Source organism: Scleropages formosus, chromosome 10, assembly GCF_900964775.1.
Source record: "Scleropages formosus chromosome 10, fSclFor1.1, whole genome shotgun sequence".
Taxonomy (NCBI): Eukaryota; Metazoa; Chordata; class Actinopteri; order Osteoglossiformes; family Osteoglossidae; genus Scleropages; species Scleropages formosus.
In genome coordinates this window covers 13655989-13674183 of record NC_041815.1, presented here as the reverse complement: position 1 = coordinate 13674183, position 18195 = coordinate 13655989, and the positions used below count along the sequence as shown (strand labels likewise).

General features: G+C 45.1%; 1 protein-coding gene across 2 annotated transcripts in view; it reads left to right on the top strand.

Moving 5' to 3' along the window:
* Positions 1 to 1232: 1232 nt before the first annotated feature.
* The window catches only part of baz1b (bromodomain adjacent to zinc finger domain, 1B), an 18733-nt gene continuing 1770 nt past the window's right edge, over positions 1233 to 18195 (top strand). The window contains exons 1-21 of one of the 2 annotated variants that reach the window (XM_018732503.2): positions 1233 to 2407; positions 4522 to 4638; positions 6135 to 6279; positions 6631 to 6823; positions 7090 to 7211; positions 7446 to 7643; positions 7741 to 7917; positions 8045 to 9554; positions 9825 to 9963; positions 10395 to 10528; positions 10739 to 10841; positions 10965 to 11063; positions 11227 to 11404; positions 11599 to 11787; positions 11954 to 12101; positions 13074 to 13169; positions 13907 to 14054; positions 15379 to 15488; positions 16277 to 16413; positions 17303 to 17409; positions 17521 to 18195. The exon at positions 17521 to 18195 is cut by the window's right edge and continues 1770 nt beyond it. In XM_018732503.2, the coding sequence (XP_018588019.2) occupies positions 2289 to 2407; positions 4522 to 4638; positions 6135 to 6279; positions 6631 to 6823; positions 7090 to 7211; positions 7446 to 7643; positions 7741 to 7917; positions 8045 to 9554; positions 9825 to 9963; positions 10395 to 10528; positions 10739 to 10841; positions 10965 to 11063; positions 11227 to 11404; positions 11599 to 11787; positions 11954 to 12101; positions 13074 to 13169; positions 13907 to 14054; positions 15379 to 15488; positions 16277 to 16413; positions 17303 to 17409; positions 17521 to 18195 (4844 nt within the window). In that variant the 5' untranslated portion in view covers positions 1233 to 2288. The remainder of the gene's footprint in view (positions 2408 to 4521; positions 4639 to 6134; positions 6280 to 6630; positions 6824 to 7089; positions 7212 to 7445; positions 7644 to 7740; positions 7918 to 8044; positions 9555 to 9824; positions 9964 to 10394; positions 10529 to 10738; positions 10842 to 10964; positions 11064 to 11226; positions 11405 to 11598; positions 11788 to 11953; positions 12102 to 13073; positions 13170 to 13906; positions 14055 to 15378; positions 15489 to 16276; positions 16414 to 17302; positions 17410 to 17520) is intronic. The other variant, XM_029255734.1, reaches the window with a different exon arrangement.

Below are 18195 nucleotides of genomic sequence, written 5' to 3'. Positions count from 1 at the left end.
CGCCTTGGACGAAGGCATCTACTAAACATGAATTATTAATTATATGCTTCTTTGGAGGAAAGTATCTGCTGCATGAATAAATGTAATTGTTCTTTACATAAATATCGTGTAATTCTGATACCGAGCATGTTAAGTCGTAAATGGATGCTTTACCTTTTCGGAGCAAAAAATTGTCAAAGCATGATATCGCTAAAACTAATAGAACAAACTTTCCTTCACATCACAACTCATTTTTGTGTCTGCTTTTCTAATGCACTCAAAGCTTTAAAAGTTGTTCATAATGGATGAATGCGACAGATTACAAACATGAAGTGATTTAAACAGAAATTTATTTGAGTGTAAGTTTAAATTGTGGCCACAAGTACATGTCGAGTATGTTAAAAAATAAGATTCAAGAGTCAGTAAGCAATAAAATGTTACAGATGTGAACCGTACAGATTACTGTGCCCTCCTGATGGAACATGTAGTGTCATAAAGCAGAAGGGTGGAAGCAGCTGCTATGACAATGGAAAGATGATGCAGCACCTCAAATTGCAAAACCTTGGTCGTTCAATTATTTATTTATACGTGCCAGGGTAGATCCCGCATGACTAAAGGAGAATTAAAGGTCATTGACAATGATTACAAAAAGTGTCATTCTTAAATGCGGTTTTCCGGAGCGGCCTTATTTTACGCATGTCAAATAGTCATCAAAGAGGTCATGCTCATGTCACAGAAATTCAACATAAATCCTCCTGTTTATCAGTACTTTAATAAATCTGTCTTTTATTATGAAGGAATTTCAGAACAGAAAGCTCTGTTTCCTATTTTAGACAAATTTTGTCACATAAATGCAGTACCGTGATTGCTTTTACTTTTCCTTTTGCTTTATTCCATCTTTAAATTCAGATGAGCATCAGTGATGTGTAATTTTACTGTAAAAACTTAAGTGTCAGTTAATTACAGAATGATTAAAGTTTACAACCACGATATTTTACAATGGATTTAATGTTTTTAAGGTTGTGTTTGAACTACCATTCAAACAGGCTTGTATACAAGCCATTGCATGAAATGATATGTTTTTTCACCCAACCAGAGTAGCTTCCTTACAAACTTGTTTCTTCAATTAGTCGGAACATAATTTAGGATAAGCCATTCCTATGGCCAAATGCAAAAATGTTATTTTTCTTCTTCCCCGCCGTATTGCACGAAATTAACGAAATCAGGGGTGGGGCCACAGTGTGAGCGCATTTCTGGATTAGTGTGTGTGATTAAAGCATGTTTACAGTGAAAAATTCAGTGATTTCAGTTGACATTAGCTAACCTTTAACCCTCCAGTTCAGCCCAGGAACCACATTACCCCGTTGAAGGCGGAGTTCAATGTCAGTGGGTGGAACCAGTGCGCAGAATGACCGTTCGACGGACCAATGAACGAGCCCTGCTGCGCGCGCTGCGACGCCAGCACCAATGAAAAGAAAGATGAGGGCGGGATAAATCCGGGCGACGCCGCTTGCTGCCGAGGTAACGGGAGTTTTAGGGTTGAACCGAATGTTGCCGGCGGAGTAGGAACTCCCGCCATTTTTCAACCAAGACTTCACCCTGTCGTTTTGTTTTCGCATCCGTCGCAAAATACCCATCCACGTGTCATACAGTGCCGGGAGCGCGGGAACGAACATCGGCCGCGGCGAAAAGAGCTAAGTAGAGGAATAGTGGTGTGGAAGAGACGGTAGGGCCGGCCACATAGTCAGCCGAGCGCCTTCACTGTCACACTGACTGGCACTGGACCCAACGAGGCTCACTTCTCCGCCTCCGTCCGTCTCTAAGTTTCACCGAATACAGCCGCGGAGCGCAGCTGTCAACTTCGAACCGCTTACCTCTACAATTTTTGCCTTTTTGGAGGAATACAATGACGCCGCCACCGGCTTCTCGCGAGGACGTACCCGGACGGCGATGCGATTGAACGCGCGGCCGTGTGCGATATGATAATCGCCGTCTCGCGCACAGGATCCTCGGACTGAGAGGCTAAAACGCTTAGCGGGCGGTGTTGACGAGCGGAAGGCTCTCTGGAACGCGGAGGCTGGTCGCTCGTCGTCTCTGCGCTCTTTCTTTCTTTTTTTTTTCTTTCTTTGAGTATACGACAACGTTTTTCTCTCGAGGCGGTCGCTATTAATTCGCCATCCTCGAGCTGAGCTGAGCTGAGCTGAGCGGAGTCGCCCTCGCGCTGCGATCTCTCTCTGTCGCGCGCGCGCGATCTCTCTCTCCCTCCTCGCCCCCCCCTCCTCTGTCTCGCGCGCGCACACACTCGCGCCATGGCGCCGCTGCTGGGCCGGAAGCCGTTTCCCCTGGCGAAGCCGCTGGCCGAGCCGCCAGGCCCCGGAGAGGAGCTCTACATCGTGGAGCACACGAAGGAGGCCTTCACCAACAAAGAGTATCCTTTCTGTTCGCCCACACGCACCGCGTAAACACCGCCCTGGCGACAAATGCTGCTTTTTGAAACGTTCGCGTTCATTTCTGTGGCGCCAGCGCCGAACCCACACGTGCGGTTCGGAACGAACGGTGCCGCGCAGATGAAAACGAGCGCTGTTTGTTTACGGCTTTTGTTGTTCGGATCTCCGCCGCGTTCGCCTGTTCTAATCTCTGTGTCATGATTATGCAGTCGGCTGCTTTCGAACTGGCCCAGTGTAGCGTGTTTCCAGCGTGTCTCTTCTCCCCGACGGTGTCCGGCTGAGACAAAGGGCTCGGGTCCTCCTCTCTCCTCCCGACACGCACACGTTGCCGGTGACATTTTGTCACAGGAGGCTCCTCTCATGTCACATCACTGCCCTTTCTTTGTTGCTCTTACACCAGCGAGGTCGACCTGCTCTTCTCCAGCTTGTGTGTGTGTGTGTGTGTGTTTCCCGTTTAGCGTTGCCGTCTTGATGTGTGTTTATTTTACAGAAGAAGAACGCGAGTGAAGTGTATGGACACGTGGCTTTCATTGTGTTCATACGAAACGAAAGACGTGTGCGGGTCTCGAACATCACTCGACTGCATCCACAGCGGAAACTGCAGTGTTTCTGCGTGTTCCGAGTCAGGAGGAGGAGTGTTAAGTAATGAGTGTAACTCCTTTGTGTTGCACGTTGCTGTGTGTGTGTGTTTCCTGAAGAGTAATTACTAATCATGACAGTGTAGCTCATCCATATAGTGATGCACGTTGATGTGAGTGTGTGTGGAGTCAGGAGTGTCGCCAGTGATCACAATGTAACTCCTGGTGATGAGCCTTGTTTTCCCTCTATGTAACATGTGGCCTCTTCATTACATGCATTTTCAGGGTAGAGCTGCTGCTGTTTCTAGTGCACGGCAGACTGGTTTTGAACGTACAGACGCGGCTATTTTGAGGATAAGACGTGAGAAACTGGGCTTTTTTAAAGACTTATTAAAGGCGCTGTTATTGTCACTGACAGTTGTTTGCAGTGATGCCTAGTTGGCATGTAGCTGTGGTCACGTTTGAAAGTGTTACTTCTGTGATAACTTAACAGCAGGGGGGGAAAAAAACCACCTTATGACTTCCGTGTCTCTCATATTTAAGACCTGTGTGGTCCTCCTGAAATTGGCGAAGAAGCTTTTGCTGGGTTTGCCGTGTGCTTTAGTGTTTTCACTTTCAATTTGTTGTGATTTGCCAGCTCCATACTGCTGTGTTTCACTCGTCGGGGGTTTTCCTATCGTCTGCATTGTCCTCTGACATGTGGCCCTGCGTTAGGACTTGGAACTGGGTGCCAGCGGGGCTTTCAGCTTCATCTCAAGCCTTTCTAAAGATGCTTTTTGCCAAATATGTGCAGATATGACTTTAATGTTTTTAAGTTATATGGGATTGCTTTTTTTTTTTTTTTTTTTTTTTTTTTTTTTTACAAAAAATAAATACATCTTGAAACTGTGAGTGACTAAGGCTGCTGATATCAAGGCAGATGATTTTGCTTGACGGTGCACTAAGTGATGGTGAGGTCACTGCCCTGGCCCGGCTGCTTTTGGTAATGAAAGATGACAGTCAACCCTTTCATATCTCAGGGTTGTCCAGTATCCAGAAAGAGTCAAAAGTGTGTGTGTTTCTTTTTCTTCTTTGGATCTACAAATGTATAGCACTTTATTTTTTTTTTCCTTGCTATAATCTAAGTGCTCATAACTGATAGTTTTCCCATTTTTGCAGTCTTTTCTGGGGCATTCTGTAGTAGATGCTCCTTCTACCACAGAACACAATTGTTTCTTGAATACCTGCTCTATATAGTTTTTTTTTTTTTTTTATTTTTTATTTTTTTTTATTTTTTTTAAAAAATTAAAAAAATGCCATGATGTTTGTAAAGTATGTGTAGGGCTGTAACTGACATGTACATATTGCGGATTGTCTCTGCATATTCAGCGTGAAAACTAATGGACTGTTCCAAGTCCAGCCTAGATGTGAACACTGTTATGGATATAACTGTCCCAGAGAAAGTTTTTGGCTAGTAAATTTGAAATAGGCGGAATGAGTAAGTCTGTGTGCATTTTCCTGAGCGCACGCTCCCACAGAGAGTATGAGGCACGCCTCAAGAAGTATAATGAACGCATCTGGACCTGCAAGAGCACCGGCAGCAGCCAGCTCACGCATAAGGAGGCCTGGGAGGAGGAGCAGGAAGTCACGGAACTGTAAGGAACTGCTCCATGTTTAACGGTTCACGTGATTCGTTCAGAATATCATGCACGTTGTGTAGCTTTGTGGTGAATAAACAAGACAAAGGGAAATTATTTGTAAACTTCCTAAGTGTGGAAACAAAAATAAATGCTCCTGCTGTAGTTGTTCATGAACGCCTTTTGTGTGTAGTGAGGGCCTTGTGACCACATGAGGGTTATTCATTGGCCAGCCTACCTGTCACTTAGCGTGATCATGTGATGTATAGTTGGTATCAAGTTTAGCTGGCAGCATTGACCATGTTGGAGTAAAACTGAATAGTGCTGAAATGGGTCAGTGATGATGTGGAGCTTTCATGCTGCTGCTTTTCTCATTATATTTAACAACTTGACTATTTGCAGAAGTAGTGGTATTATGTGAACTCTACTGCCTTTGAGCTTTATTGTTTTGTTCAGACCCAGGCAGGACTTGTGTTATGGTAGTCTAGAATGCTATAGTGCAGAATAAATTGGTTGGGGACTACAGTATTTCCCCTAGGTAGTTTAAATTTGAGGACCGTTGCAGGGACTACCTTGTCTTGTGGACATTTTATAGCCATGTATGAAAACATGGCTGTTTTTTTCCTGAAATTTCAGGCAACCTTGACCAATGGATACTTGCGTATCTGTGGTAAACTTAAGCTGACATTTGTTCTGCACAGCCGTTGCTGTATATTTGTAATGGTACTGCCATACATAGAAAGGACTGATAGTTTGACAACTTATCCTAGGTATTTGCATGTGTGCAAGTAATGGTTCTCATTTACATTTATTCATTTAGCAGATGCTTTTCTCCAAAGCGACGTACCTCTCAGCAAAAGTACAATTTATGCATTGCATTAAGAGAAGGAGATATAGCTGCAGACATGAAAGTCTCAAGCAAACCTAGTTCGTTACCTACCGCTTACTGCACCAAGGTTCGAGCGACTAGGTGCATAAAACACAGGATAGACAAATCTCGATACCCTCCCACCGTTTTTTTTTCTTTCTTTCTTTTTAAATATAAGATACACAAATAAGCAAGAACAATACCAGAGTAGTGGCTGAATAAAGGTTGTATCTGGGGATGCTTATGGAGTTACGATGCGTGAACAGTTACACCGTAAATGAGTTGGAGAGATCTTGGGCGAAGTGGATCTGGAAAAGGTGAGTTTTCAGACCCTTCTTGAATATAGACAGAGTTTCCGCAGGTCTGAGAGACAGGGGAAGGTCATTCCACCACAACGGACCCAGAACCAAGAACCTCCGAGCTTTACCTTTCGTGCGCGGGACCACCAAGCAAGCAGAAGTAGACAAGCGAAGGGGCCTGGTGTAGCAGTTGATTAAGTCTTGTAAATAGCTGGGAGCAGTTCTATTGATGCGTTTGTACAGAGTAACCAGGGTTTTGAATTTTGATTTGGTTCTCAGAAGTAATGGTACATTTTTTTTCCCAGAATAAAAACAATAATGTTTGGTCTGTGCCTGTGTTTTGACAGACTTCAAGAGGAATTCCCTTGTTGGTTTGAGAAGCCAGTACTTGAGATGGTCCATCACAACACACTCTCCCTAGACAAACTGGTGGACCAGGCCTGGGTGGAGATATTCACCAAATATGCTGTGGAAGAGGAGTGTGATTTCCTGGTAAGCTGGAGATTGTGATTTAGATTTTCATTGTGTTTTAATTTACTTAGCTGTTATGCAAAGCAAATTAGTCACCTGTCTCTACAGCTGAATTGAGCACTTCAGGTAATGAGTACTATAGACTGCAACTGTGGGACAGCTGGTAGCATAGTGTTTAGAGCTGCCTTGGATATGGACCCTAGTCCTTGTTTGCATCCCTCCTCCAGGTGTAGTAACCTTGAGCAAGGTACTTACCCTAAAATTGCTCCAGTAAAATTATCCAGCTGTATAACTAGGTAAACAATTGTAAGTTGCTTTGGAGAAAAGCATCAGTGAAGTGAATAAAGATGTATGGTCTTCCCACCTGCACAGGTGGGGAAGGACAAAAGCCTTCGTGTGAAAGTGGTGCAAGTGCATCCGCTGGACAGGCCAGAAGATGAGGCCATCGAGAAGAAACTGGAGGGGACCTGTGACTCACCTTCCAGTGACAAGGAAAATTCCAGCCAGGAGAACCAGAAGAAGGAGGTGCAGCCCAAAGGAGAAGAGAATAAGAGGGATAGCATCTGTAAGTGTATATTAAGCCAGAACTTCTGTAGGGTATCAGCTCAGCAAGCCTCAGTCACTGCAAGTGTTTTTTTTTTTTTCTTCTTCTTTAAAAACTGACACACATTCTAGATCCTTGTTTGTTTGTTTAATTTTAAAATTCATTACATAAGTATTCAGTGTGTATGTGTTATTACACATGGGACTACACGTGTTGTGTGAAATGGTACTTGTTCAGGTTTTGAAATGCTCAAGTTGCATGCTGAAGTGGAACATTTGTGTTGTCAGGTGACCGGGCCCGCCGCTCACCTAGGAAACTTCCCACCAGCTTGAAGGAGGAGAAGAGGAAATGGGTGATGCCAAAATTTCTGCCTCACAAGTATGATGTCAAACTGATCAACGAAGACAAGGTGAAGAGTGCAGGAATGTAAAGGCTTATAAAAGGGGATAGCTCCAGTGGTTTTTAAAAATGCTTTTTGCAACTCATTTATTTTCATGTGATAGCTGTGGGGCTATTTAAATTAAAAGTTCAGGAAAGAATAATGAAATGCTTTTGTTTTACTAACAACTTCTATGTTTAATTTTGAATAACAGTTCAGAATTGAGGATTTTATCTGCATTTCTACACATGCCATCTTTTTCAGATCATTAGCAATGTCCCTGTGGATAGTCTCTTCCGCACTGAGCGACCTCCCAATAAGGAGATCATGCGATACTTCATCAGGCACTATGCTCTGCGACTAGGTGTGGGAGAAAGTGCCCCGTGGGTGGTGGAGGATGAACTGGTGAAAAAGTATAATTTGCCTAGCAAGTACAGTGACTTCCTGCTTGACCCCTATAAGGTATATGGTGTTATACTTTCATGTAGGTAATGTGTTCCCACGCTTCATTGAGGGTGCCAGTATTTGTCATCTTCCTTTCTCCCTGTTTTGCGAGTAGTACATGGCTGACAACCCATCAACCAAGCGGAAGAGCCTAAGCTCGGAAGGGAAGCCTCCAAAAAAGCTAAAAACGGCCGAAGCAAGCACTGAGGGGGAGGTGCTGAGTGAAAAGGGAGTGAAGAAGAAGAAGCAAAAGAATCTTCCTCTTAGTCTCACCATCTGGGACCACATGCAGGTGCTAAAATATATCCTAGCTGTTTTCAGGATGGATAATTTGTTTGGACAAATGATGAGCATATGATGAACATAAAGCATGTGGATAAAGTTTCTTGCACTAAAGGTGTTATTTGCTTTCTTCACAGAAGAAGGTGAACAGCTCTCCCCTGAAAGTAAAGAATACTGGAACACCTAAAAAGACAAGTGGTGAGGATGTCAAGGTGAACAAGAAGCAGTGTGAGACCAAGAAAAGCAAGAAGAATGGGACCAAGGCCATCAATGGCCAGAAGGCCTCCAAGAAGGATGAGAAGGGTGCCAAGAAGCCAAAGATGAAGCAAATGACCCTACTGGACATGGCTAAGAGTAGTTCCTCCTCAAGTCCCAAGAAGAGGACTAAGAGCACAGGGCCTGGCACTCCCAAACTGGCAAAACCCCTTCCACCTATGGCTCTCCACCTGCTCCGTTACTACAAGGAAAATAAAGGCAAAGAGGAGAAGAAGAATGCCTTGTCTTCTCTCATCTCCAAGGCAGCCAAAGTACTGTCAGCAGAGGACCGTGGCAGGCTCCCTGAGGAGCTCAGGGATATGGTTGAAAAGCGCTCTGAGCTCCTGGAGCAAAAACGGCGCTGGGCTGCTATGAGTGAGGAGGAGAAACAGGACGTGATGCGCAAGAAGCGTGAGGAGATAAAAGAGAAGCTTCGGGAGCGTGCCAAGGAGCGGAGAGAGAAAGAGATGCTAGTACGGCTGGAGCAGCAGCGGCGCTTTGAAGATCAGGAGCTGGAGGGGAAGAGCCTTCCGAAATTCAAACTGGTGGACATGCCAGAGGGCCTGCCCAACACTCTCTTTGGAGACATTGCCATGGTTGCAGACTTTCTGAACTGCTATTCAGGCTTACTGATGCCTGATGACCAGTACCCCATCACTGCAGCATCTCTCATGGAAGCACTGGCTGCTGAAAAGGGGGGATTCCTGTACCTGAACCGTGTGCTGGTGATTCTACTGCAGACGCTGCTCCAGGATGAGCTGGCTGAGGGCTATAGTGAGTTGGACATGCCGCTCTCGGAAATCCCCCTCACCATGCACTCCGTCTCGGAGCTGGTCCGTCTCTGCCTGCGACCCAGCGACAGCCACGGTGAGGACAGCGGCCAGGGGTCTGAGGATTGGGCCCTCGGTGGCCTCGACGATGCTGTGAGCGCTGAGTTTCTGGAGAAGCTTGAGACTGCCGAGGTGTTTGAGCTGAGTCCCCAGGAGAAGGTGGGCCTACTGGTAGCGCTCTGTCACCGTATCCTCATGACCTATTCGGTGGAGAACCACGTGGATGCCATGCAGCAGCGCTCTGCTGAGCTGTGGAAGGAACGTTTGGCCTCCTTGAAGGAAGCCAATGACCGGCGACGGGCTGAGAAGCAACGTCATAAGGAGGAGATGGAGGCCAAGGGTGCTGCGGCTGGCTGGGTCAAGGTGGAGGGAGGGGCACCAGTCAGTGCACCCAGGTCAGATAAAAAAGAGGCAAGTAGCAAGAAGGATGCAAGCAAGGCAAAGACAGTGCCGCCACCGTCTGAGCCCCAAGTGGAGGACTTGATCAGCACAGTGAAGAGCAGGAGACTGATGGCCATTCAGGCCAAAAAGGAGAAGGAAGAAATGGAGAGGCTGAACAAAGGTATGTGGTGTTAATATTCCACCCTTGTGGCAGAGATGCCTGAATCAGCAATATGGGCTGAATAAGCTCTGCATTTTCATTTCATGATGTCTTTTAAATATGTGGCTGCTGTTCCAACATCTGGGGCTAGGCTAGTTTTAATTTTCTTGTAGAGAATGTTGCTTTGAACTCTGGACAACTAAGTCTTTAAAGTGTTCAATTTTGGGTGGTGTTTAGCACCTAATTTGCCCAATCTTACTCAGAAATGGGATGTTCCCACTTCCTCCACAGAGCGCATGGAGAAGGAGGCAGAGGAGCTGCGGGTTCGGAAGCAGAAGGCTGCGGCAGAGCGGGCTTTCCAGGAGGGCATCACCAAAGCAAAGCTGGTTCTAAGACGTGTCCCTCTGGGCACCGACCGCAACCACAACAGGTTTGGGAAGTTGCCAGTATATACTGACCTTTTCACAGATACTTCAACTTTCTTTGTCTCCATTTCGGTTTCCATGCACAAGTAGTCCTCGAATTGGTGCTCTTAGAATTGCCAACATTACTGAGCACCACACACAAACTGCACATATAGTGAAACAAGTGGAATTAAGAAGGTGCCATAATCCTGTTGTAATTGGATGCATTTTGGTGCCATTTGTTGACTACCTGCGTAAATATGGATCACATTCTCTTCACAATATCCATTTTAGAAATGGATAATTGGAGAAAATGTAACCCCCCCAGTTAGTTTTAGAGGGGAAAAACATCTGAAAAGTTTGAACTCAACAGTTGAGGAACCACTCTGTTACAAGTGATAAAATTTCCAGAAGTCAATGTATAATGTTTATGGTTGTTTCTTTGTATGCTCTGTAGGTATTGGCTTTTCTCTGATGTGGTGCCAGGCCTCTACATTGAGAAAGGCTGGGTTCATGAAAGTATAGACTATAGCTTTACTTTGCCCCCTGAAGAGGAAGAGGATGAAGAGCAGGAGGAGGATGATGGTGAAGGTGAGCAGGTCTAGAGGCCACACTAAACCACACAACCACACAAAATATTTCTACCTTTGTTCTCATTGTTTTATCATAATACTCTAATTTAACTTTCTTTTTAAAGTGTTTTGAGCAGCTGAGTTTAAAGGTGCTTTGTAAAACAAAGCTTTTATTACTATTGTAAGAACATGGCTAATTTTTTTTTCTTTTCCCTCCTCCCCTCTACAGAGGCTGACAAAGAAGAGTGTGGTACAGAGGGAGGCCAGCAAGGAGTACAGGTTGCTCCAGAGACCATTGAAACTACCGTTCCTAATCGTGGGCAGAACCTCTGGTAAGGCCTGCATGTTGAAGCTTCAGCTTTCTAGTGATTTTTGTGGCTGAATGCATAAATTAGACCAAAATCTGATTAAACTGAATGTGATGAAATGATGCTATTCCTGGTATTGTGCAACAGGTTTGTGTGTGACACGCAGTTAGAACTGGAGGAGTTGATGGAGAGCTTACACCCACAGGGTGTACGGGAGAGCGAGCTAAAGACCCATCTGCAGTTCAGGTGACTAATCAGATCCTCTGTATGGTTGGGGACTTGCAGATTTTTCTTTCTTCTGTCAATTAATAAAATCAAGTGATTTGATTTTAGCAAATATGTGTAAGTATGGAGGGGTTAGCATTGTGTTACTTTATGGAGTCCTACTGGCTGTGTTTGTGGTGTGCAGGTACCAGGACGTCCTACACTCCATCCACCTGGCACGGAAAGCCAGCCCACGCCTCAAAACCTGCGACGGTCACGAGGAGTTGCTCAAGTACTTGCGCAGTGACATCCTTGAAGTGGCCTCTCGGTTACAGAAAGGAGGTCTGGGATACATGGATGATATCTCTGAGTTTGAGGAGAAGGTCAGCATGCTTCTATTGGAGCCTCAAGGCTTTTACAAGCAAAAATTAGCTCCAGAGCAACAACACATAGTAAAATCTATTTAAATGCATGGACCTTGGGGGAGAATTGGCAAACTTGCATTTCTTCCTGTACGTGTGTAGGCTGGTCTGATATGATTATCCAGGCTTCTTGTCTGTTTCTCCCTGATCCACAGGTTCGCTGTTTGGAGAACCTAAAAGACTTTGGAGAGTGTGTCATTACCCTCCAGGAGAGTGTGATCAAGAAGTTCCTCCAAGGCTTCATGGCCCCAAAGCAGAAGAAGAAAAAGAAAAAACAGGGTGGAGAAGAGAGCAACAAGGCAGAAGAAGTGGATGAGGAGAAAAAGCTGGCGGAGGAAGCAAGGGTAAGTGTAACGTCTCCTTCACAACAAGAGGCACCAGTCTCCTTTTCCCCACTTCAGTGTTGTAAGTTTGCTTCATGGGGGGGGGAATAATGCTAAAAACAATATTTTAGAAACTTCATCAGATGAACAAATTGTCAAAACATGCGATTCCATGTATGTCCTGCAGGTGGCGACTGCAGTGGAGAAATGGAAGATGGTGATCCGTGAGGCCCAGACCTTCTCCCGCATGCATGTGTTGCTGGGGATGCTGGATGCTTGCATTAAGTGGGACATGTCTGCTGAGAATGCCCGGTGTAAGGTGTGCCGCCGGAAAGGTGAGTTCCACTCGCACACGCATTTTTTTTTTTTTTTTTTTTTCTCTCTCTCTTCCTTTTTCCGCTCCCTCTTTATTCTGCCGCCTCATTTATGCTGCCAGTGAAAATTGGTCCAGTGATCCTTTTCATTGATGCAGGACCTGGGGTAGGCATTGAGCATACTGGTTAGTGTCTTGCAATCAAAGGACCTTGACGCAAATTCCCATTCTTGCTTTACATATGCTAAATTACTCTTTTAAAAAAAAAAAAAAAAGTCTATAAATAAAGGAGCTCAACAGTGTAGATCTCTTTAGAGAAAGCATCTGTTAAATAACAGTAATGTCTGCTAATTTGTTTTAATTCTTAAATTAACCAGTAGGGGGGGTCCAAGCACCATGTGTCGTTTCACACCTGTGGTTGAAAGTTCAAACGAGTGGTTGCAGCTTACATTGTGAATCTGTTTCACTGAACAGCTCAGTAAGTCCTTATAAATTACAACAGTTGGGGGGGGGGGGGGAGGAGGCTAACACAGTGGGAGAATTCCAGGAAGTGGATGTCACTGACACAAGCTTTGCTGCTGTTTGCATGTTGTGTGTGTGTGTGTGTGTGTGTGTGTGTGTGTGTGTGTGTGTTTTTTTTTTTTTTTTTTTTTTTTTTTTTTTTTTTTTTTTTTTTTGAAATTGTTACATTTATTCACTTGTCTGATACTTTTCTCCAGCACAGCTTACACAGTTAAGCTACTTACAATTATTTACCCATTTATACAGCTTGGTATTTTTTTTTTTTTACAAGACAAATTTTGTCTAAGGAACTTACTCAAGTACTACAGCTAGAGATGGCATTTGAACCTGCAGTCTCTGGCTCCAAAGGCAGCTCTAACCATGGTGCCCCATGATCTGTTTAAAATCATATGCTTTTGTTTTTGTTCCTAGAGCAGTACAGCACTTAAGAGGTAAATCACTAAATGTGAACTGATCTCTGTTCTCTCTGCAGCAGGTGTGTGGTCAGGAGTGCTCCAACTGTACAGGCTCAGGTCCAGGCTTAGGCTCAGTGTGAGGACAGTGGCAGTGAGGATAGCAAAGCAAGCAGGTGAACAGCTGCAGGGCTACTGGTAATGTAGGGAAGGCATTGACCAAGTACTCCCTCATCTCAGCTGAGTACCGTGCTTCATTGTGCATGATATACTTCTGGTGGCTTTCTTGATCTTTTGTGATCTTAGTGAAAGGTATGCAATTTTAAGTATGCTACAGCAGGTTTCCTCCAGATCTGGCCATTTTAAATATGGGAGGATCTATTGTTCCTTCAGTTTGAAATTAAGAGCTTGAACATTGTTCTCATAAAGCCAGCTTGCTAGAGTAAAATGTTTAAAATCTGCCAAACTAGCTATTGCCCCCCCCCCCCCCCCCCCCCAAGACATTAAATTTTGTGAAGTACGTCTGGGGGGGCAAACAAATAACTGCAGGCTTTCTCTATGGGCCACCATAACGCACATCGCCATGTTCTCCTTGGGTTTTGCTGTGTCTCCTCCCCAGCTGGCCTCTGTGTGCCCCTCTGGGTGCACCTGTTCATATCATGGCTGCTATGCCATCACTGATCTGTTGTCATTCCTCCTTGTAATTTTGTTGCCCGTTCTGCCTGTTTGGTTTATATTACACATCTGGCATCTACTCAAACACGGCTAAGGCAAAGCTGATATCTGGGACCTCAAGTGGCCGTGTTGGTTGTTCCATGTTCGTGACTGTGACTCCCATGTGTATAATGAGTGGCACCGACTCCAAAGCTGCGCACAAATGGTGATGTGAGCAAGTTTTCCTTTGTGCTTCCAGGAGAAGATGACAAGCTGATCCTGTGTGATGAGTGCAACAAGGCCTTCCACTTGTTCTGCCTGCGACCAGCGCTCTACTCCATTCCTGATGGAGAGTGGTTGTGCCCTGCTTGCCAGCCTGCAGTGGCACGTCGCTCCTCTCGTGGAAGGTTGGTACATTCAGTGTCCATACAGTAAAAGTAGCTGTTAAAACACATCTTTAACAGATGAATTGCTCAGTTAATAAATGCAATTTTGAAAATTTAAGTCTTACAAGGTATTATCGTAACTGGATTTTATATGACCTCATAACTTCTCATTCTCTCAAGAGTTGTTAAATTTCTGTTTTGGGTACACTGCGATAGACTGGCATTCTTTTGGGATAGGCTGCAGACCACCATAATGCTCCACTGGACAGCCGTTTCTTAACCAACTGGTCAACTGGTTTTTCAGAACCTAACCTGTGAACTAAAATCATACATATTTAATGCCATGTATTTTTGTTGATTGTGGATTAGTGGAAAATAACTTTTGAATTTGTTCATAATTACAAACAGAAATCCAATTGTCAGTGGCCTTATTGTCATTTCAACCACGTACGGTATTACAGTGAAACAAAATAACGTTCCTCCAGGACCATGGTGCTACATAAAACACAAAGCTATCTGCATAGAACTACAGAAAGTGCTTGTGTGCAAGACATGTGCAAACAGCACAAGACAGTACAGTAGTTACTAAACAAGAAACACAGTAAAAAAAAAAAAAAAGATATTGTAATATAATAAATACTATAGATATAAAATGTACTAATTAGCAGCAAAAAATAGTAGGTCTACAGTATCATGGAATAGTGTTCAGTTGGGTGGGTGGGTGGTGTCAGTCCAGTTCCTGGGTATTAAGGAGTCCGATGGCTTGGGGAAAGAAACTTAGTTTGGTCGTGAGGGCCCAGATGCTTTGGTACCTTTTGACAGACGGCAGGAGGGTGACGAGTTTGTATGAGAGGTGTGTGGGGGTCATCTGCAATGCTGGTGGCTTTTTGAATGCAGTGTGTGATGTAAATGTCTGTGAGGGGGGGGAGAGAGACCCTGATGATCTTCTCAGGATGTAGGGGGTGGGAGATTCTTTCCTCAATTTTCACAGAAATCTTAGATGTTGCTGGGCTTTCTTGGCTATGGGGTTGGTATTGAGGGACCAGGCGATGTTCTCCGGCACGTGAACACCAAGGAATTTGGTGGTGTTAATCATCACCACAGAGGAGCCGTTGATGTTGAGTAGAGACTGGTTGCTCCGTGCTCTCCTGAAGTCAACAACCATATCTTTTGTTTTGTCCTTATTCAGGGACAGGTTGTTGCTTCTGCACCAGTCCATTAGCTGCTGCATCTCGCCTCTGTATGCTTCAGTCCCAAATGTATAAATTGACCAGCAAACACATCTACGCAATAACCCTGTTAGTGTCATGCTTCTTATTCTTTCGGTTTCACTCTAATGTTGTAGAAACTATAATGAGGACACAGAAGATGAAGAAGAGGAGGATAATGAGGATTCTGAGACAGAAGATGAAGAGGAGGAAGATGAAAATTCTGTGGGAACCACCAGGCACAACTGTAAGTGTTCTGTGTTTTATAGAGTTGTAACACTGATTTTGGAAGTGATCACAAGACCAGGCTTGCCACCTGCAAAAAGGCAACAGCTCATGTGACAAAAGGACAATGTTGGCACTGCATCCAACACCAAAACTGTCCAAGAAAAGCTCCACCTTTTCTGTCTCAGCCAGTTAGCTGTGAAAAGGTTTCCAGTAAGCTCCATTTACAAAATGCTTAGGGTCGAGGGTACATTTGCAGTAAAGATCCACTTCAGCACAAATGTGCTGAAAGTAATGCAGTATATTCTTGGCTGAGAAAATTAATGTGTTCATCACCTCAAGTTTTGCAAGGGTTTTTTTTTTTTTTTTCTTGCTGCCCCGAGTTACATTTGTTTACTACACACTTTTAGATGGACATGATTATCAAAATGCGGTTTGTCACATAAGGGATGCGAAGAGGATTGTGATAGATGGTGTGTTCATGTAGTTCATATACTTGTTAGTAGCTCAGAAAGTGTGCCTGAAAGATGTTTTATGACCCTTCTGCAACACTAGAAGAGAGAGCCAGTTCTGAGTGCTAGAGGGTTCTCATTACACCATATTGGGGGCCACATCTGAAGACCTACAGACTTGAATAAGAATACAGTTAACTACATCTTAATGGAGGGAGGAAAATGTTGCACATTTTGTGAGTGCTGTGTTTGGTAGTGGTGCTGTATTTGGGTTTGTTTGTGTCCCCCCCCCCCCCCCCCCCCAACATTTTGATTCATATAGTGTTAAAGATGGTATGTGTTTTTTTGGGTCTGACAGTGAGGTCCAAGAAGGCCAAGAGGAAGGAGTCCCGCTCAAAAACGGCCTTCAAAGGAGCTGCCAAGAAGCCATCATCCCAAGGCTCTCAGGTTGGCCGGCCAAAGTCTTCAGGAAGCCCCCCTGACATCGATGAGTTGGTAAGTGGGCAACAACAGGATTTCTGTTAATACGCTTTTTATTCTGGAAGCAAACACTTGAACACTGGCACTCTAAGGTCATCTGCTGTTTTTTCCTTTTTCCACAAGTATGCATTTATTCTTATTCGCTTACTCTTCCCAATGCTTTATTTTTAATAAGTTATTTCACTGAACTGCATTGTGAAATCCTTTATAAAAGTGGTTTTTTTTTTTTTTTTGTAAATTTACATTTATTTAGCAGATGCTTTTCTCCAAAGTGACTTCCAATGAACTCTATTATCAGCCCACACACCTTATTCACTGTGGTGACTTACACTGCTAGATACGCTACTTAAACTGGGTCACTCATCCATACATCAGTGGAACACACTCTCACTGTCACTCACACACTATGGGGGGGAACCTGAACAGCATGTCTTTGGACTGTGGGAGGAAACTGGAGCACCCAGAGGAAACCCATGCAGACACAGGGAGAGCATTCAAACTCCACACAGACTGAGCGGGGATCGAACCCATGTCGTCTTGTTGTGAGACAGCAGTGCTACTCGCTACTTTTCCTAATTTCCCATAGCTTGGTCATTAGGACAATGTGGCTGCAATATAACTCTCTCAAATGAAGGGTGGTTCAGTAGGAATCTGGTTTCACTCCCCAACCCCCACCCCACAGCAGGTGCACACAGGCTTTTGTTTGGCAGCCCTGTGGCTGCATGTTCTTGCTGCACATTGTGGGCATCAGAGCGTTAGTGGCCTCTTGCCCTTGGGGGTGATGACATTGCCTCACCTGTCACTCCTCCTCAGGTTGTGGTGATATGTAAAGTTAAAGAAAGGGCTGTAATTCAAAGGTGAGCATGTCTAGGGTTGTGAGCATCAAGTTGTTTTTGTGCTACAGGTGCGCCAGACATCCAGGACAGGGTCACGTCGACAGGCTGTGGAGCTGGAGAAGTGTGAAGAGCTCTTGCACAAGCTGGTCAAGTTTCGCTATAGTTGGCCCTTCAGGTAAGTTCCTGGATCCAGTTCAACAATATTAACATTGACTCTAATCTTGCAGGTGTAAAGCCACGTTTGTGGCGATAACTGACCTGGGTTCCTCTGACTTTATTTTTGCAGGGAGCCAGTGTCTCCTGAAGAGGCAGAGGACTACCTGGACATCATCACCCACCCCATGGACTTCCAGACTATGCTGCGCAAGTTTTCCGATGGCCAGTATCGGCACGGGGGTGACTTCTTAGAAGACATGAAGCTGGTATTCTCCAATGCTGAGGAGTACAACCAGCCAGGCAGCACCGTGCTCTCCTGCCTGGCCAAGACTGAGCAGACCTTTGTGGACCTTCTACACAAGCTTGTCCCAGGACTGAGCTATGTCCGGCGCCGTCCACGCAAACGTCCAGTCTCTGAGGCTGAGAGTGAGGAGGAACAAGAAGAAGCTGAGTGCAGTACTCGAAGGGGAAGAGCCAGCAGGACCACGAAGCAGGGGGAAGAGAGCAAGAATGCTAGTAGAGAGGCAAAGCGAAGGAGCAGTGGCTCAGGGCAGGAGGATGCAGAGGAGAGCAGGTGTGAAGAGGAGGAAGAGGAAGATGTGGGTGTGATACGGAGGAAGAGCAAGCGAGCAGCAGCCATAGCCAATAGGAAGGATTATCGGGAGGTGGAGAGTGACAGCGAGCAGGAGATGAGCGACAGGCGCAGAAGGGCAGGACGAGGACGGCCCCTGTTCGACCAGGAGGATGAGGTGGACAGCAGGAGGACTCGAAATCGCCAGAGCAAGGGAGTGGAGGTGGAGGGCAG